The 16345-nt window shown below is 52.0% G+C and overlaps 7 protein-coding genes across 7 annotated transcripts; 3 read left to right on the top strand and 4 right to left on the bottom strand.

Annotated features, from left to right (window-relative positions):
* Positions 1-931: 931 nt before the first annotated feature.
* On the bottom strand, positions 932-2087 carry DACRYDRAFT_117279 (uncharacterized protein; the record flags this gene model as incomplete). Its single annotated transcript, XM_040770352.1, has 5 exons — positions 1849-2087; positions 1751-1798; positions 1499-1700; positions 1358-1450; positions 932-1306 (listed from the first exon to the last, which is right to left on the bottom strand). Exons 1-5 carry the CDS (start codon positions 2076-2078, stop codon positions 932-934), a joined length of 948 nt encoding a protein of 315 aa, XP_040627118.1. The 5' UTR covers positions 2079-2087.
* A 229-nt stretch (positions 2088-2316) lies between these two features.
* Positions 2317-4906, bottom strand: DACRYDRAFT_117278 (uncharacterized protein; the record flags this gene model as incomplete). The annotated part of the gene is made up of 7 exons (XM_040770351.1): positions 2317-2776; positions 2825-3290; positions 3344-3424; positions 3472-3623; positions 3671-4238; positions 4293-4662; positions 4720-4906. The coding sequence occupies 7 exons, from the start codon at positions 4904-4906 to the stop codon at positions 2390-2392; spliced, it is 2211 nt and encodes a 736-aa protein (XP_040627117.1). The 3' UTR covers positions 2317-2389.
* A 381-nt stretch (positions 4907-5287) lies between these two features.
* Positions 5288-6301, bottom strand: DACRYDRAFT_23193 (eukaryotic translation initiation factor 5A-2). Its single transcript, XM_040773147.1, has 4 exons — positions 6148-6301; positions 5989-6083; positions 5650-5937; positions 5288-5603 (listed from the first exon to the last, which is right to left on the bottom strand). The coding sequence occupies exons 1-3, from the start codon at positions 6248-6250 to the stop codon at positions 5653-5655; spliced, it is 483 nt and encodes a 160-aa protein (XP_040627116.1). The 5' UTR covers positions 6251-6301; the 3' UTR covers positions 5288-5603; positions 5650-5652.
* Positions 6302-6598: 297 nt separating this feature from the next.
* Positions 6599-8113, top strand: DACRYDRAFT_16786 (uncharacterized protein; the record flags this gene model as incomplete). The annotated part of the gene is made up of 2 exons (XM_040771224.1): positions 6599-6911; positions 6960-8113. The coding sequence occupies 2 exons, from the start codon at positions 6599-6601 to the stop codon at positions 8111-8113; spliced, it is 1467 nt and encodes a 488-aa protein (XP_040627115.1).
* A 709-nt stretch (positions 8114-8822) lies between these two features.
* DACRYDRAFT_95563 (uncharacterized protein) lies at positions 8823-10724 on the top strand (the record flags this gene model as incomplete). Its single annotated transcript, XM_040777304.1, has 7 exons — positions 8823-9319; positions 9385-9492; positions 9546-9554; positions 9607-9723; positions 9776-9889; positions 9936-9995; positions 10020-10724. The coding sequence occupies exons 1-7, from the start codon at positions 9164-9166 to the stop codon at positions 10722-10724; spliced, it is 1269 nt and encodes a 422-aa protein (XP_040627114.1). The 5' UTR covers positions 8823-9163.
* A 528-nt stretch (positions 10725-11252) lies between these two features.
* DACRYDRAFT_108963 (uncharacterized protein) lies at positions 11253-11996 on the bottom strand (the record flags this gene model as incomplete). Its single annotated transcript, XM_040768778.1, has 2 exons — positions 11253-11617; positions 11672-11996. 2 exons carry the CDS (start codon positions 11994-11996, stop codon positions 11253-11255), a joined length of 690 nt encoding a protein of 229 aa, XP_040627113.1.
* A 1081-nt stretch (positions 11997-13077) lies between these two features.
* On the top strand, positions 13078-13773 carry DACRYDRAFT_95562 (uncharacterized protein). Its single transcript, XM_040777303.1, has 3 exons — positions 13078-13381; positions 13443-13538; positions 13600-13773. The coding sequence occupies exons 1-3, from the start codon at positions 13300-13302 to the stop codon at positions 13710-13712; spliced, it is 291 nt and encodes a 96-aa protein (XP_040627112.1). The 5' UTR covers positions 13078-13299; the 3' UTR covers positions 13713-13773.
* Positions 13774-16345: the final 2572 nt, after the last annotated feature.

Genomic DNA, 16345 nt, shown 5'->3' with positions numbered 1-16345 from the left:
CTAGAACATCTTGCTTACTCAGCCTAGTCAGGTGATCAGGTCATATGACCAAGGATGAGGTCATATGAGGTCATGCACAGCCATGCACAGCAGGTCACCTGACCATCCAATCCTTCCAGCAGGTTCCAGCACATGCCAAGGTATACCAGCTACTTCCATGTCATAAAGGCTTAGTCATGTCTCTTGACCAAGCAATGAGCTGGTGCCCTGACAGGTGTGACATCAGCTACTAGTATGCCCCTTGTTCTTTTTTATTCCAGTGTAACTCTTCTCGATATGTTTTTACATCCCTCCTGCCAGTGTGTCCCGAGACCAAGTTAAGTTAGAATGTCATTTTGAGTGTTCACCTTGGTTGTGCTGAAACCAAAGGCTAATGGTGGATGGAATGCACTACACGTTCAACCCTATCAATGCCCGGAGTCTCTGCTGCTGATATCCGTCTCGGTGCGTGGGATATCCCCTCTTTAGCTTCTGGATTAATCGATTGTGGACAAGTCGACTCTATCTCGGCGTGGACGGTCTGATTTTCCACTTCTGAAATTCTGGGAGACATTTTAATGCTGCCTTCATAGTTTTTCATGTAATCAGCAAGGCTGCTTATCCTTGCAAAAACAGCACTGTTAGTCCACGCCGTATTCGCCGCCTCGCTCGTCACTATCATTCCTTATGGTGTTCTCGTTCCACCAAAACCCAAAAGAACTTTACAATGTAACGAGATAGTCGAGCATCTCATCTCTGTCTATAGAGGTATCATAATCAGCACACAGGGCAGTGGTACAAACAAGGGACGGCCATAAGGACAATAAACATAAATCGACCCAGGATCGACCCGAGGGGGGAACAAGAACGACGTGATACATCCATACAAGACCGCGTTCCTCATGTACAGATCCTCAGCGACATAAAATCCAAAACGTAAGGGGAGCAATAATTAGGAAGCAATAATGTTGGTCGTTGTTTCGCTTGCCTCGTAGATGGCGCTGGCGAAGGCGAAGAGGAGGCTTACGAGAGCCCCAACGATGCGCGCACTCGAGGGTACTCCGCCGATATCTCCCTGCGCCCAGACGCATGCGAGGCGGACAATGGCAAAGGTAATAGGGTCGAGCTGCTTGCGGGGACGGGCAAGGGAAATAAGGGACCCCGAGATGTACGGGATGATGAGCGAAGGGAGAGCCCAAGTGAAAAGGGCCTGGAATGTTGCTAGTGAGACTTGAGGAACAGCGATGGCAATCGTAGCCAAACGTGGGGCAGTAACGGGCGTTGTTCCGGGAGGGGCTGCCGTCCGAGGAAGCGAAGGGATCTTGATCTTTTGGCTAAGTCAGATGGACATTCAGTGAAAAGCAAGAGAATGGCGTACAAGTTGATAGCGGACAGGTAATATGGTATAGACAAGCCATAACACGTCTGCTATGAGGGTAGCAACAGCGATGAGCTCGGGGTCAGATAGGAGCTGTACCCAGTTGTCAGTGCCGCACTGATATGGAAGGCACAAACCGACCTCCCGAGTAGCTTCCAGCCACTCAAATGGTGTCTTCTTCCAGTCGAACGACCTTGCTGTGCCTGGCCTTGCTAGAACCACAGAGCTTGGGCTGGTAGCAATTACTATTTCGGTGCTTTGAGCGACCACTTCAGCAGCTTCCTTTGCCTCTGCACGTTCAATTGCGGCTTCCACAAGTCCCTCTATAGCGCTTCCATTGGCACTGCATGGAACGTCAAACAGAGGGTAGGGTGTGTTGCTATTGACACTTACGTCGCAGGAACCTCACTACTCTCATCTTCCTCCTCTTCACCTTCGACCCTGAGCTAGAGTTAGGGTGGACAGCGAGCAACGAGAAATGGGGGGCGTACGTCAATCTCGTAGTAGCTCTCCTCGAACGCCCTGCGGGGTACAATCCCAAGAAGCGGGGATCACTTGAAAAAGTGTCGCGATTGTCCGCAAGGGAGGTCTTAATTCCTTTGATGAGGCCATCCCGGACCAGCTTCTCGGCGTTCGGCACACCAAGGGCGACGGCGATGGTGACAAGCTCCTCCTTGCGCTTGTTGTTGAGGTTCGGACCGGTAAATATAGTAGTAGCCATGAGCAAGAGTATTGCCGACGGCGAGGAAGGAGAAGGGAGAAGTCGAGGAAGTAGACCACTTGCTGATGATGGCTGTCAGGGATAAGCAGGGTACCAGGCAGCTGGACGCGACACGCTTCCCTTTCACGACAACAAGCAAAAGAAAGTCACGTGATCATATCCTTGCTTCACACGTGGCTTTTGTTTTGCTTCCCATTGTTTTGTTGCTTTCAGCTGTCCGCCCTGTCACCCGTCCCGGAGAAACGTACATTCTACTGTATGTCTATAGTGTCAATGCCTGGATTTATCCAAGTAGTCGCACACAAAGTCCATCAAACGGACTCGCGTTCGACAGTTGCCATAGTCGTCACAGTCCCGCCGTCTTCAATCTCGAGGTCGCACAAATCGCCGCCGTCTACGAGCCCAAGGTGATCCTCAGCGGGATTTGTTTTGCGTTTGATAGCCGGGATAGTGGTCATAGTCCCGGTATCCTCAATCTCGAGGTCTGAGGAGTCGGCGTCCACCATCCGAGCAGGATCATTCTTCTCGCCCTCAAGAAGCTCTAAATCTGACAGAGAATGTTGCGCATCCTCCACAGACGGCGCTGGAGGGTCCGCCAAGTGTGCAGGGACGCTAACGCCAGAACGGACCTTGACTCCTGGTCGTGAGCCCAACTTTGGCTGAATGTGAACATCTCGTCGATCAAGGAGGGCGTGCACCTATGTCTCATAAGCGAGGCACTGGTGCTCCAGATGCACAAGACTCACATCCCGATTCTTCGCTTCCGCTTTCCGTTTATCGGCCTCAGCCTGTCCACCCCGGCCCATGAAAGCAGGATTAAACCCGATCTTCTTCACCGTATCCGGACCAAACGCGCTCTTGACCTTCGCATGCTCCGTACTCTCCTCCACAACTCTGCCGATCCTATTTCCATGAATGGTGAGCTTTGTCGTCTTGCCATCGAGCAAATCCTTGAGCTCTTCGTCCATCTTGCTTCTCTTCTTCTTTCGGAGATCTCGCTCAACCCGTTCCCGACCGAGTTTCTCGCCGACGAACTCTTCTTGTGGTGCTGGTCGGGCGTTGGATCGCAGCACATGACCTTCCATGATGTAGGTTGGACCGCCCCCGGAATCGCGTGGGGCTGTCATTGGTCGGCCTTTTGCCGGTAGCAAGCCTTGCTTTTTCTGATAATCAGGCCCGGAGGACGGTCGAGAAGTCGTAAACCCAGAAGTTCTATAACGCGCCCATCAGATGAAGGTGTCTGGGGATTCGGGGAATGAACTTACCCCACAGCGAATTCCGGACGCGCTGCACGCAAAGTCTTGACCCTTTGCTGGATATGATACTCGCAAACATCGTTCGCCCGTCTGTCGGATTTCAGCCTCCTTGCCCCAAGGAACAATTGGCGACATACCGGTCACACCAACCATTACATTGGCTCCCGTCCTTGCGTCGCGCGGCACAACGTGCAAGATCTAGGGACTGGCCGAGGACGACGACCGACTCCTCGGTGCTGGGTGTAAGTGCGAGGATGTTGTCCGTTCGATGGGGTCTGTTGTCCCCACCCTAAGATAGCAATCAGAGAGAGTGAAAGCCATCGCTAACCCTCTTACCTGAAAAGGCCGGAGAATTCGAGGGTTGAGGAGGGCGACAACACTGCCCTCCCTCAACGTTGCTGCCCACAACTCGAATGCCCCCCCACTCCCACCCTTGTACACCTTGTTTCCACCCTCTTCGTCCGGCTCCTCCCTGACTTGGTTGGCCTCAAACAAAAGCAGGCAGAGCATCGCGTCCCCTCTCGAGCTCCCGCCTTTGGTCGACCCGGTTCCCCCTCCCGCAGGCTTATTCCCAAAGTCTACGAGTTTGAGCGTGATATACTTCTTCCCCTTGCCCTTCTCCTCCTCTTCCAGCTTCTTCCTCTCCCTTGCCCTCCAGTCCTTCTTCTTTCCGCCTTCCTCGTCCGAGCTCGCCACCTCCCCATCTTTCCTAACCGCTCCGCGGGAGAGCTTCACCTCCCCCCTCTCAGCCACAACGGCGATGGTCACCCAATCACCCGAGACGGGCACATCATACCCCTGCTTGTCGGACGAAAGCCTCACGACAGAGTAGAGCAACGACGGGGGGAGGTAGAACCTTCCGGTAAGGTACGACCTGACATCTTCATGCGAAACGCGCCTCGACCTGCTCCAAATCAGCTTTTCCTCCTGAGTGAAAACAAGTGAGACGCAAACGCACGACAGCCTTATCCCGGAATTGGGTTCCAGGCGCTCAAACCTCGGGTCCTCAGCACTGGGCTTACACTCTCTAGGCCCAGGGTCAAGCTGCTCAATAATTTTGAGCTCCTCGTCCCTCCCCACTACGGGGACAACCTGCACCGCAGGAGCGTGGAACGCGCTAGACCGCTGGACAGGCTCGGGCGCTCTAGGTTCTGGAGTGGCGTGCAGACGCTGGAGGGAGGAGAGCATGTTACTTGGTCGTGGTGGTCTGGAGGATGTGCTTGGGTGTTGGGTGGGGGTGGAGGATTGGAGTGCGGGGGTGTTGACAGGTTGAGGGAAAGGGGGCCCTTTGTGCACGACCTGAGGTTGCTCGATCTTGCGTCTCTTCGCTATCCGTAATCAGCATTTCAACCGTCTTCCCCCAAATAAAATCAAAGCAGACTCACACGCATCCTTCACCGGACTATCACCAACAAGTACCCTCTTCCCCTTCTTCTCCTTCTCCCTCGCAACGTCCTCAGGCGTACGGAAGGCAATCGACGGGTCGAGCTGAGCCTGCAGGGCAGCGATCTGAGCGCGCAGAAGCGCCTGTTGCTCTTCGTGCGTTGTCGCTGTCTGGCGCAGTGAGTTCATTGGGTAGAAGGATGTGGTGAAGAGAACGCGTTGAGTTTGCAGTTGGCTGGTTGGTGTAATGAAGTTGGCACAAGACGCGTCGTAATGTCGGTCACGCGTTGGTGTGCTGTCCAAAGGGGGTAAACTTTCCACTTATAATAATGCTGTTCTCCACTTAAATAACAGAGAGAGATCAAAGAACCTTGTACACCTTTGGGGTCATGTGTAAAAAGATATAATGACATCCGATTTAGGAGGATATACAGCAAAATCTAATGGACAGGTCACACGAGCAAATTCCTCTAGAGATAGAATCTATTCTGTTCACATTACATAGCTTGCCCACTTTACCGCACATTCTCGCCAGCGTTTCAGAGGTACCCACACGAAATGAACAATGAAGCAACCATGACAAGGACAATAACATTATTGCTTTGCCTGACCGTTTCCCCGCTTCAGTACAACTATAAGGCGCCGCCAGAACCGCGCGGCATCTTGCCCGGAACAAGCACACACGAAACAGCAACATCACGGCGCCATGAACGACATCAACGGGAACAACATCGACGCTCGTCAACTTCTCGACTCGTCACAACAACAGCAAACGGAGAACCAGGGAGAGGATAGGGTGGGATGGACTGGGAGTACATGTGAGGTGATATGAGGCTCAGACAGCGATGCTGCCGACAACCATCGTAACAATCCGTCTAAGATGAAACTGTAGGCGGGTTAGTATACCCATACGTAATTGGTAACGTACTTACAGTTTAAGCGCCCTTAGGAGCCTCCTTGTAGGAGATAGCCTGCTCCTCACCCATGGCGGAAACGATGGTGACAAGCAGTTCAGCGCCCTCGTCGAACTTGCTCTGGATCTCCTTGCCAAGGTCACCCTCAGGGACCTTGACGTCATCCTTGGGAGTACCATCCTGGAGCATGAGGTTGAGGAAGCCCTCATCGATGTTGACAAGGGCGTATTCATCACGCTTCACGTTGGGGACGTCCATGTTGTGGGTGGAGGGGGAGAGATCTTCCAATTTCTTGCCGGTGAAGATCTAGGGTGAAACGTCAGGAGACGACCCTACAACGCGAGGATGGATACGCACATCAATGCCGACAAGATGGACCTTGGCGTGACCGTGCTTGCCCGTCTTAGAGGTGGACATGTCGACGATCTTGCAGGGGCGGCCCTTCATGACGACTGCATGACCAGATGGATGAGTACATTGACCATGTGGCATCAAAAAGAGCCGGATGCGACTTACCGAAGCCGTTCTTGCGGAGGGCAGAGCACTGCATGGGGAAGGTAAGAGATGCCCCGGCAGACGCCTGCTCAAAGTTCTGTTCATGATGCTCGTCGTCGGCCATTTTTTGATAATACGAAGGGGAGAGGAAAGAGAGGTGAAGGGAGAGAGATGGAAGATGGTGGTCAGAAGGAGAGAGGAGGAGGAGAGAGAAATGGGCGATGAAGAGCGCAATACAGCCGTTGGAAAATGCACGAGGCAGACCACTGTTTTTTTGGCACCGAAGGTTTTCCTTATCAGACCCATTCAGACCCATCGCAATTCCCACATGGAATTTGATGGGTCTGACACTGCCACACCATGCTAATTATACTTCCATTACTGGTCTCATTTGGGTCTTATCTCGCCACTCTTTTCGTTCAACGCATTTGAAGCGCCCATTACAATAGAGCGCATACATCTTGCCCTCATCATGGCAGACGTCCACCACCCTCATCTACACCATGCTGTTCTCTCTACTTTCGCAGCAGAAGGTTTCCAAAAGTCGTCTTCAAACGCTCTCGAGGCTGCCACAGACATCCTCCAGCGCTACATGAAGCTCCTCGCGCGGTCATGTGTCCAGCAAGCGGAGAACGCTGGCAGGTCTGGTGTATCCTGGTTCGACGTTGTAGGCGCGGTAGAGGAGATGGGTACCGAGTTGAGGGAGTTGATGGAGTGGGCTGAAGTTGAGGGCAGGGTGGATAGAAGAGTGGTCAACGAAGAGGATTTATTACAAGAATGGGATGGTAAGCTACTATGTTATGGTCATCCTTGTGTGCTCACTGTCTATCCAGGGCATGTCGAGCATGGACTATACCACGACCCAACAGACAATATACCCTTCATATACGGTATACCCTTAACACCCGAATCCGCAGCGCCCACGCCATCCTCATCAGTGCTCTCATCACCGACGCCATCTCCAAAACCAGAGCACATTCCCCTCTCTCCCGTCTCCCTCTCCCCTCCTTCCTCCCCACCTCCCCGTCGTATAAAATGGGAACCACCATCCTACGTGCCTGACTTCCTTCCACCCCTCCCGGGGGTGGTCGTGCAAGAACCCGAACCGGAGGTAGAAATAAATGGGACGAACGCAGAGGCAGACGATTTCGACGACCTCTTTGCCCTCCCGCATGAGCTAGAAGAAAAGAAACCCTCTGTCGCCCCTCCTACCGCTCCGACCCCGCAACCCATCGCCTCCTTCACCATCCCTACCCCGTTTGCGGCATCGGCCTATGCCGATCTCCCGCGCTCTCTCCTCCCCTCCTCCCCACGCACAACCCCTCCCCCAGAACCGCAGGCCATGAACCCCCTTTTCATCAGTGCGATGCAGATCCTCCGCACAGACACGCACGGCGCAGCTAGTCTGCCCGTCTCCCCGCCCGCCGCACACGCGCTCAGCGGGCTCATCTCAGGCATCGCTTCACGGCGATACGATGCGCCTGACACCTTATTCGGGGGGACAGACTCCCCCTTCGCCCGACATGCAGCACCCACCCCGACCCACGTCGTACCACACAACCCAGATTCCCGGCTCCCCCTCCCACCGGCAACGACAAAGTCCCTCTGCCTCACCCGGGCACCCGCAACTCCCGAACCTCCCTACCTCTGCCCTATGTTCCCCACGCTGACGCAGGCCGTCCTCCCCCTCCCTATTTACACCCGGCTGGAGCGCGTCCCTCCCCCCCCGCTGCTGCAGAACAACGACCAGTTCCTGTACGGTCCCCCCAGGCCGGCACTATGGAACGGGCACGCGCACGCGCCTGTAGGTGCGAACGGGGAGAAGGAACCCAGGGTCGAGGAAGCCACCCTGCGCGCTACGTGGGAGGTGAACTCGCGGGATTATAGGGAGATTTGGGTGGCTAAGAAGGGGCGGATGGCGCTGACGCACCATGCGCTCAAAAGGGAGTGGAGTGGGAGTGGTTCACCTCTGGTGCATATGTTCTAAGCTTTTATTGTTTACCACTTTCGCCTCGTGGGTCACACTTCTGTTGTATACTATCGTCTTATGAACGGACAATGCCAGGTATCTCGTGCTCTAAGGCACATGCAAAGGGCAGCATGGAAAATCAGACTATCTAGGTCGAGATAACAAGTCTCCCTCGAAAAGGTCTGTGGATGTCGGCTAGTTTACGGAGTTCACTGGCCACAATCGATTAATCTAGAAGATAAACTTGGGATGTCTCATGCACCGAGACGGCAGCAGAGACTCCGGGAATCCATAGGTTTGAACATGTTGTACACTCCGTCCAACATTAACCTTCGAGTTCAGCACGACAAGGCGAACACTCAAAATGACATTCTAATTCAACTTGGTCTCGGGACCCACTGGCAGGAGGCATATAAAAACACATCTAGAAGAGTTATACTGGAAATTTTTTTAAAAAAAACGCTGAGGTCACAAAGCCTCAGGCTGCATGGTGGAATTCTCCCCCGCTGGCACCTCCTCCCCCTCAGGAGTCGAATTCTCCCACACTGGCACCTCCTCCTCCTCCTCCTCAGGAGTCGAATTCAGCGGCGCTGGCACCTCCTCCCAGTATGACTGCCAGTGGTCGCCCACGCCTGGCTTTAAGTTGGTGGTTCGAATAAGTAAGCGAGCCTAGCAAGACCAAACCCGGGGGCTGCGCTTACTTTGATATAGGCCTGCCCATGGTCTGGTACACATTGATTAGTAGTCAATGCACTGTACAGTCATGCGTACTTCGAGCTATGCACTGATACTTTCTTCCCGACAGCCTGGTCTTATTACCAGGCACGTATCGATCGTTCAAGTGTCAAACGATCGATATTGAGTTCCTGAGTATTCTGCGTTTCGGGGGCATGGAGTGGGTATTGAATTGTTGATACTGATTACAATTGGGGGATAAAGCAGTTGTTGGGAGAGTTGTTGCTGGCAGTGAGACATTGACTCCAACTCCAACATCATAGGCAAATATGCTTCCGCTTGCACCCTTTTGATGCTCACTCTACAACGACGACGCAGTCTCGTATATCGCTCATGTTCTCCCTATGGCCCACGTTCTCTCGATGGCTCTGGTTCCCCCTGTGGCGGATAGGAACGACTGCCGCGATCGTGCTGGCATCCCTGCTGAAGCAAGTCAACGCTATTTTATATTGGGATGACCGTCCTGTGATATTGGAGGAAGATGATGTCGTAAGTGCGAGAGCTCCAGCGTCTGCCGTGCTGTCTTCTAACAGAAGCGGCTGTATTTTCCTCAGAATATATGGCCCCCAAATATAAGACCCCGAAATATCAAACGCGCACTCAATCGCCGGATGCATGGTCGGGATAGATGCGTAGACGTTCAATACTTAAGCCATGGTGCGTTCGGTATGCTCCGCTCTCCCTCTGCGGCTTCTCATGATCCCACATAGGAGCGTCACATGTTGTATGCGTGATCGCTTCCAAGATCCTGCTGTCTTTTTCTCATTGGTATGCAGGTTCTTCTTGCAAAAACGTCTTATAAAGAGGAGTACGTGGTGCGGGTTACGGGGTCAGTCTACGAACACTTCCAATGGGCACATCCCTTTTGGCAGACTTATAAAGAAACTTCAGAGGTATTATATTCAATGCGTGGGGATGTCCTCCTTGTCTTACATGATCGATCAGGTTGCATCCATGGTGGCCTTGCGAAGGCTAACCAAGATCCCCGTTCCGCGTGTTTACCTCTTCGACGAAGACAGGGACAATGCAGTGGGGGGTGTCTGGACGCTACAAGACTACGTATGGTTATCACCTGGTCACTTGGCCAGGATCTAACGGCGATTAGATGGAGGGTGAACGCTTGTATGAATTCCTGCCTGAACTGTCCGGAGAAGCTTTGGAGCAAGTCCTTGCCCAGCTGGCAAATTAGATGCTGCAAGTTTTTCACCTCGAGTTCAGTCAGATTGGCAGCCTTCACTTCACTCGTCCTCTGAATGAGATTCGAGACGTATGCGACGATGATCTGGAAATTCGAGTTGGAAGACTAGTGACGCTAAGAGACCTTCGAATGGAGAACGAGTACATGGTCGGCTCACCCAAGGACACGGATATGGGTCCATGGGACAGCTCGAAGGCGTGGTTGAAGAGCATCGCTCAAGGTGACATGGACTACCAGTCTTCGTTCGTGGAATTGGACTCAAATGACGAGCATATCCGCCGAATACAACGGATAATTGACGAGCCCGAAGAAAGCAACGGCCTGTTTACAAGCGGTCCTCTGAGTGTCAATGCACCTTGGTGTACAGACATGTGGAACACGCATAACATCCAGGCAGTGTGCAAGGACGGCACCGTCAAGCTCGTTGCTCTGCTGGACATGGAGGGGATGCAAATTGTACCACGCTGGGTTTTGGGTCGACTGCCTCTGTTGGACGAACTCCCAGATGAGAGCTCCAGAGTCTTATGGAAATTTCTTCTGGAGGATCCCCTATACAAGCAAGCGCATGAGCAAGGGTCAAAAGCACGACACTTGCTGGTCCTGGCGCAGAATGCCTCGGTACCGCATTGGGCTGACAAAAGGATCGAGGAGTTCCGCGATGGCGATTGGGAAGACAATGGAACGTTGGCAGGATAGCATGTTTCGATTCGTGTTCTCGAGCTCGATTAGATTGGGAATGTAATAATGAGGTGCCCGTGAATTCTGATGGGCCAACCAAAGACGACAATTTTCTGACATATTTCTGCGTGCTTGACTGCCAAGCTCTGTCTGTCGCAGTACATCTTCGACTAACGACACGGGCTCGCGGTCCCCTCCCGACCTTCTGACATCAGCCCTTAGGCTCAATCGCTCCGAGTCGGTGCCTTCCGAGCTTTCTCTTGCTGAAATCGTCATTATCCTTGGCACACGGCTCCGCGACCCGACATATATCGTACTGTCATATTTCCCAACCTAAAGACTGATGGGCTTGAACGGCTTAGTGGCTGCTTTCGTTGCTCAAGAAGAGAGGGTGGGTGGTTCATCGTACGGAGAGTTCACCAAACAAGCTATACAATTGGCTTTTCCAAATGTGATCTAGTACACGACCTCTCATATTCATATTCAAATTCATTATAAACATGGAATGGACTGCCGAGGCAGCCACTCAGTGCGGAAAATCCACTCCTAGATCCCGTAGACCAAGAGAAAATGTAATTTGAGGGGATGCTGCGCCTCTCTCCAGAAGCGCTCCTGGAAGAGCGGATGGTTCCTCGAGAGATGCAGCCGAAATTCCTTGCGATAGACCAGCTCTTCTTTCATCGCTTTGCGAAGTCCCGCCTGCCAATCCACACCTTCCTGGCCACATTCGGGTGCTTCCATTATTTGTAAAGTATCATCCGGTGGCACCCAGGGAAAACCGCCCGTCGTCGTTAACCATTGGTCTGTTGTACTATGGGTGGAGGAGATGTCGTCCGGATATCGCGCAGGCATGAATCGCGGCAAGACAGCCACCCCTTGTAGATCGATGAAGCCGATAACACGACCCGTAGCTCATGTGATGTCAATGTTGCGGTTTAAGCAGGCAGAGAGCGGGTAGGGCATACTCGGGTTACATATGATATTACGCCACGCAAAATCACCAATGACGAGGCACGGTTTGGCAAGGTTCGGGGACAGTGGGCGGGCAGAGATCAGTCTCAGAATGAGGGAAGCTGCTGTTCTGACATCCTCCGTGGTGACTTCTTGGTCTTTCTTCCAGTTTTCGAGATCGAGTCGAGCTGCTTCAGCCTTTAAGATCTGTTTCCATAATTCTTGTACAGATGTCGTGGACGCTCGCGGTAGTGCTGCTTCTTCTCCCCGGGCGGTTGGAATAACGAGCCTCCGACAGGTAGGGTCCGACCATGAAATCCCCAATCTGAAGCTCTCCATCGTTCCTGCCGTGTTCGACTTGAGTTTGCAAATCATGTCGCCTAAATGTGATCATGCCGAGGGAGGAGAAAGGGCATGGTTGTGCCCATGACGCCGACTCGTGGTGGAACTGAGTATAATCGCGCTTTGATCAGCCTCCCGAAGCGCTACAGCCTGTCGAGATTCCCCCCGGTGTTACCGCGGTGCCAGGTGGCTCTGGCGGAAACGTGGACATTGAGGTTGGAAAGCATTGTGAGACGGTCATCCACGTCAACCCTGTTGTTCCGGAGCTTGTTCCAGAGCGTGCTGCCTCTTATGCCCCGTCTCGCGCTCACTCTCGTTCCCCATCCCTTGCTCCGTCTTGAGCCCCGTCTCGCGCTGCCTGTCAAGCTCCACCCGCTCCCAGCGAGCGCCGGGAACCGAGATGGCGCTCGATCGATGCGTGGTGGGCCTACGTCCCGCAATCCTCAGACCAGTTATACGCTCGATCCCCACGAGCTCGCAGACCTGGTGAACAAGGCTCATTTCCAAGATAACGACATTCGCACGCTCCTCGGCGTCCATGCCAATCCTAATACGCCGGACGTCGTAAAGAGAGCGGCGAGAAGCTATGTAGTTAAGCGACTCCGCAAGGTTGGTATGGTAGGGCCCGCAGACCAAGTGAGTAAACGGACGCATCGCTTGTTGCCGAGATACTTACCATCACCTTCAGCTTCTGAGGGACGCGCGTGCGTCGTCTCGCGCGTACAGTCGTGCAGACAGGGAGAATGCTACTACTGAGCCTAAGTTCATGAGTCCGCAGCAGCCCGGGGTCAATATCCCTGAGAGCAATGTACGTTGGATTCATCACTGCGCAACTCCTGACAGCTCAGGGTAGGTTCCGCCGGCATGGGCCGAGCCTCTCTTGGACATACTTGCCCGTGCCCAGAGCAGACTAGATGATCCCCATTGACTTCCACTCAGATCCAATTCACATCCCACAGTATCCATGGCTCGGCCCTGCAGTACATATGTGCATCTCACTCCTCCAACTACTTGTCCTTGTTCCTCTGCTACCCATCCTCATTCCTGCGACCAAATACCTTCCACCGGAGCCTGTGTCCGAGCGTATGGGTCTCGTCATCTCCGCCGATGATGCTGCTCCCCCAACAGCCGACACTCCTGCAAGCGAGAACGGATACGGCACACTCCCATCAACAGGTGTCGCCACCTCTTCCCCCACGGGCGGACAAGCTTCCCCAGCTGCTGAATCGAATGGCAAGACCAAAACCACCCCAGCTACTACGGAAGGCAAGAAGGAGAAGGACGAAGAGGCATCTCTGAGATGGTGAGAGATGACCAAGCGACTTTGGACGCTTGTGCCGTACTTCGGGCCTGCATGAGTGTAGCGTCTTCAGGCTTTGGCAGTATGTTACCGTGTTGCACAAAAATAGGAATAGAAAACTGATACCTTTGCGCCATGGACAGGCAATTTGTATCATCTTGCTGCCGCTCGGCTGTGCGGTCAACATGCTTATTCCTATGACGCTTGCACAATTGATCGACGCCCTTACGTTTGTACCTGTGAGTGATCTGCCGGGACAGGACGATGGTAGAATGCTGATGCAGTCTTTCCCGTTTGCAGCTCACTGGTGGCCGCTGGCGAAGTATATCACTCTCGGATTGATTTCGAGTGGAGTGTTGGACAAAGTCAGGAGTGCATTATGTAAGTTCTCTCGGTACTCTACTCCCTTCTAATTTCCTACTTGTTTCGTGTGCTGTGGTGACACGAACTGTGTCCAGCGTTCCCTGTGATAAATACTCTGACCGAGAGATGAGCTTTTTGTCATTTGATCATCTTATGAATCTGAGCCTCAGCTTCCGTAACAAACGGAAGTTGGGCGAGGTGACCAGGATCTTGAACCGGGGATCATCTGTCAACACGTTGTTCGAAGTGGGTACCATTCTACACAGGGAAGTATGGTGGACGTTCGTGGACAGCTCGTTAGAGGCCCTTCAGGCGGCAATAGGGGCTGAAACTGGTGGGGACATGTCCTCAAAATAGGGATTTAAAATGCTGTGCATATTTGTCTCCATATCAAGTTAAGTGGAAACAGCATATTTGCATCTGCAGAAGCTAATATACCTCCATGGAATTAAATAGAGAAAAAAAAAACTCAATCAGAGAGAGTAAGAACTTCCACAGAAGCAAATGGAGGCAAAGCAATGAAGCAGAAGCAAAATCTTTGCCTGTGTGAGGCACTTATCTGCTTCCACTCCCATTGGAAAGAAAAACTACATCAGGCCCTTGACTCAAATGTGGACCTTTTACCCCACTCACAGCCACAAAATTCAGAAAAACTATTGGAATCAAACACAAATATAGAAAAACCATGGATTCAAGCAAAAAGCCAAGGTCCCTTATTGTGAGGGCAACACAATCCAACACAGGTAATGAGCAAATCAGAGAGTAGTGAGTCATACATCAATCAACACCTTGACATTTGTTCACAAACAGAGTGATCAACAGGGGTTCTATAGAGTAAGTGGTGATTGGCAGCCAACAGGCACAATTGTGTGTGTGTCATGTGCACATTTGAAACAATTAAAGCTTCGGATTTAGAGCCTAATGACCTTGGACCATTGTCAGGGTTGGCCCAGTTTTGGTGCAAATTTGATACAATCAACACCAAGAGGCTTACTTTGGCCTCAGTATAGCCTGAATCCACCAACCCTGAAGCTGTCAGGGCACACCATCTAGCAAGCTCAAGATCTCATATCAAGGGCAAAGCTCCAATCTTGGTGTAGCCCTGATGCCTAAACAACCCAATATTGAGCATGCTGGAGCTCAGTTTGGGTGAATGTGACACCAGGTGTAGTGAATGGGAATAGTGAGGGGATGGTCAATACATTGGACCATGTTGATATCCAGGAGCACTAAGCATCTTGCATGCTATTGAGTGTCTTGTGTGTTCTTGAACAATATCGTAGAGTCCTTGGCCATGATGGGAAAGGGGAGTAGGATTGAGACAGAATCGAAGGCATTGGTAATCCATTGATATGACCACTGGCCATAGACTGGATCTGCAAGCTGTCAACTTGCTGTTGAGAAGGGGTTTCATGAAGTGAAGAGGGGTGTGAGACTCTTGAATCAAGATATTGTGAGGTGTCAAGAGACAGCTGCCAATATCATCATGACTCTCAGAGCATTGGTTTGGGGAGTTGTGGATATCAGTGGGGGTCAACACCAACTGATGGGGAATGCTGACTAGGCTTTGTCCTCTCATGCATATTGGCTGTCCATATAGTGGAGTTCTGAGCATTGAGAAAGGCAGCATGGAGCAAGTGAGAATGCAATACTGAGGGGCTTGTCCATATCAAGGGGAATTGGCTGTTCGGCTGGGCTGAAGGTCCAATATTGTCCCAAGATAGGGCTATCAACCAGAGCTTGAGTTGTCTGAGAGGAGGACTCAGCATATCAGTCAAGCAATTGGCTGCTCAGAGAGGTACAACAAGTAAATCAAGGTAATTGTGAGTGGAGGATGCTCTCTCAATGTCAATATTGAAGAGAGGGTCACACTATTGAAGCACACTTGGCTTCTCAAGGGAGATCGGTCATAAGACCAGAATATTGACTAGACAGTGGAATTCCTGAGAGATCAAATCTAAGGAGTACATCACAATAATGGGTGACTCTATGTACAAAAGGGTCAGAAGCAGTTCGAGATTGTGGCTGATAATCTGTACAGGAGAGGTTACCTCAGGGCAAGCCTGTGTGGACTTGATGCCAAGATGGCAATATCATCTTGATATTACCAATGAGCTGATATTGTGGGAACTTGCTTCTCAATGCCTTCTTGGTCTTCAATATTGCTGAACCCTGATATTGTGACTTCTCCAAGTTCCTGAGTAATCCCAATAAGTGGTCCCTGACATGAGATTGCATGTGATACCACAGGAAGGTGGTCAAGATAGGAGTGCACCCTGGTGTTAGGGCAACACAGGCGGACTAAGTCTGCTCACCTAAGAGTGCCAAGAGTCTAAGCAGGCAACAAGGAAGTGGAGTAGACCTGATGACTAAGACCTATCTACAGTATAGGTACCTGTGGATGATCCTAAGAGACCAAGTCTGAAGAGACAGTCCCCAGGCAGAGTAGGCCTTATATTTATACCTCTGTGGTGGAACCTGCTAGAACATCTTGCTTACTCAGCCTAGTCAGGTGATCAGGTCATATGACCAAGGATGAGGTCATATGAGGTCATACACAGCCATGCACAGCAGGTCACCTGACCATCCAATCCTTCCAGCAGGTTCCAGCACATGCCAAGGTATACCAGCTACTTCCATGTCATAAAGGCTTAGTCATGTCTCTTGACCAAGCAATGAGCTG

Source organism: Dacryopinax primogenitus, assembly GCF_000292625.1.
Source record: "Dacryopinax primogenitus strain DJM-731 SS1 chromosome Unknown DACRYscaffold_13, whole genome shotgun sequence".
In the NCBI taxonomy this organism is placed as follows: Eukaryota; Fungi; Basidiomycota; class Dacrymycetes; order Dacrymycetales; family Dacrymycetaceae; genus Dacryopinax; species Dacryopinax primogenitus.
The sequence above is the reverse complement of the archived record's forward strand: the minus strand, read 5'-3'. Positions and strand labels throughout refer to the sequence as shown.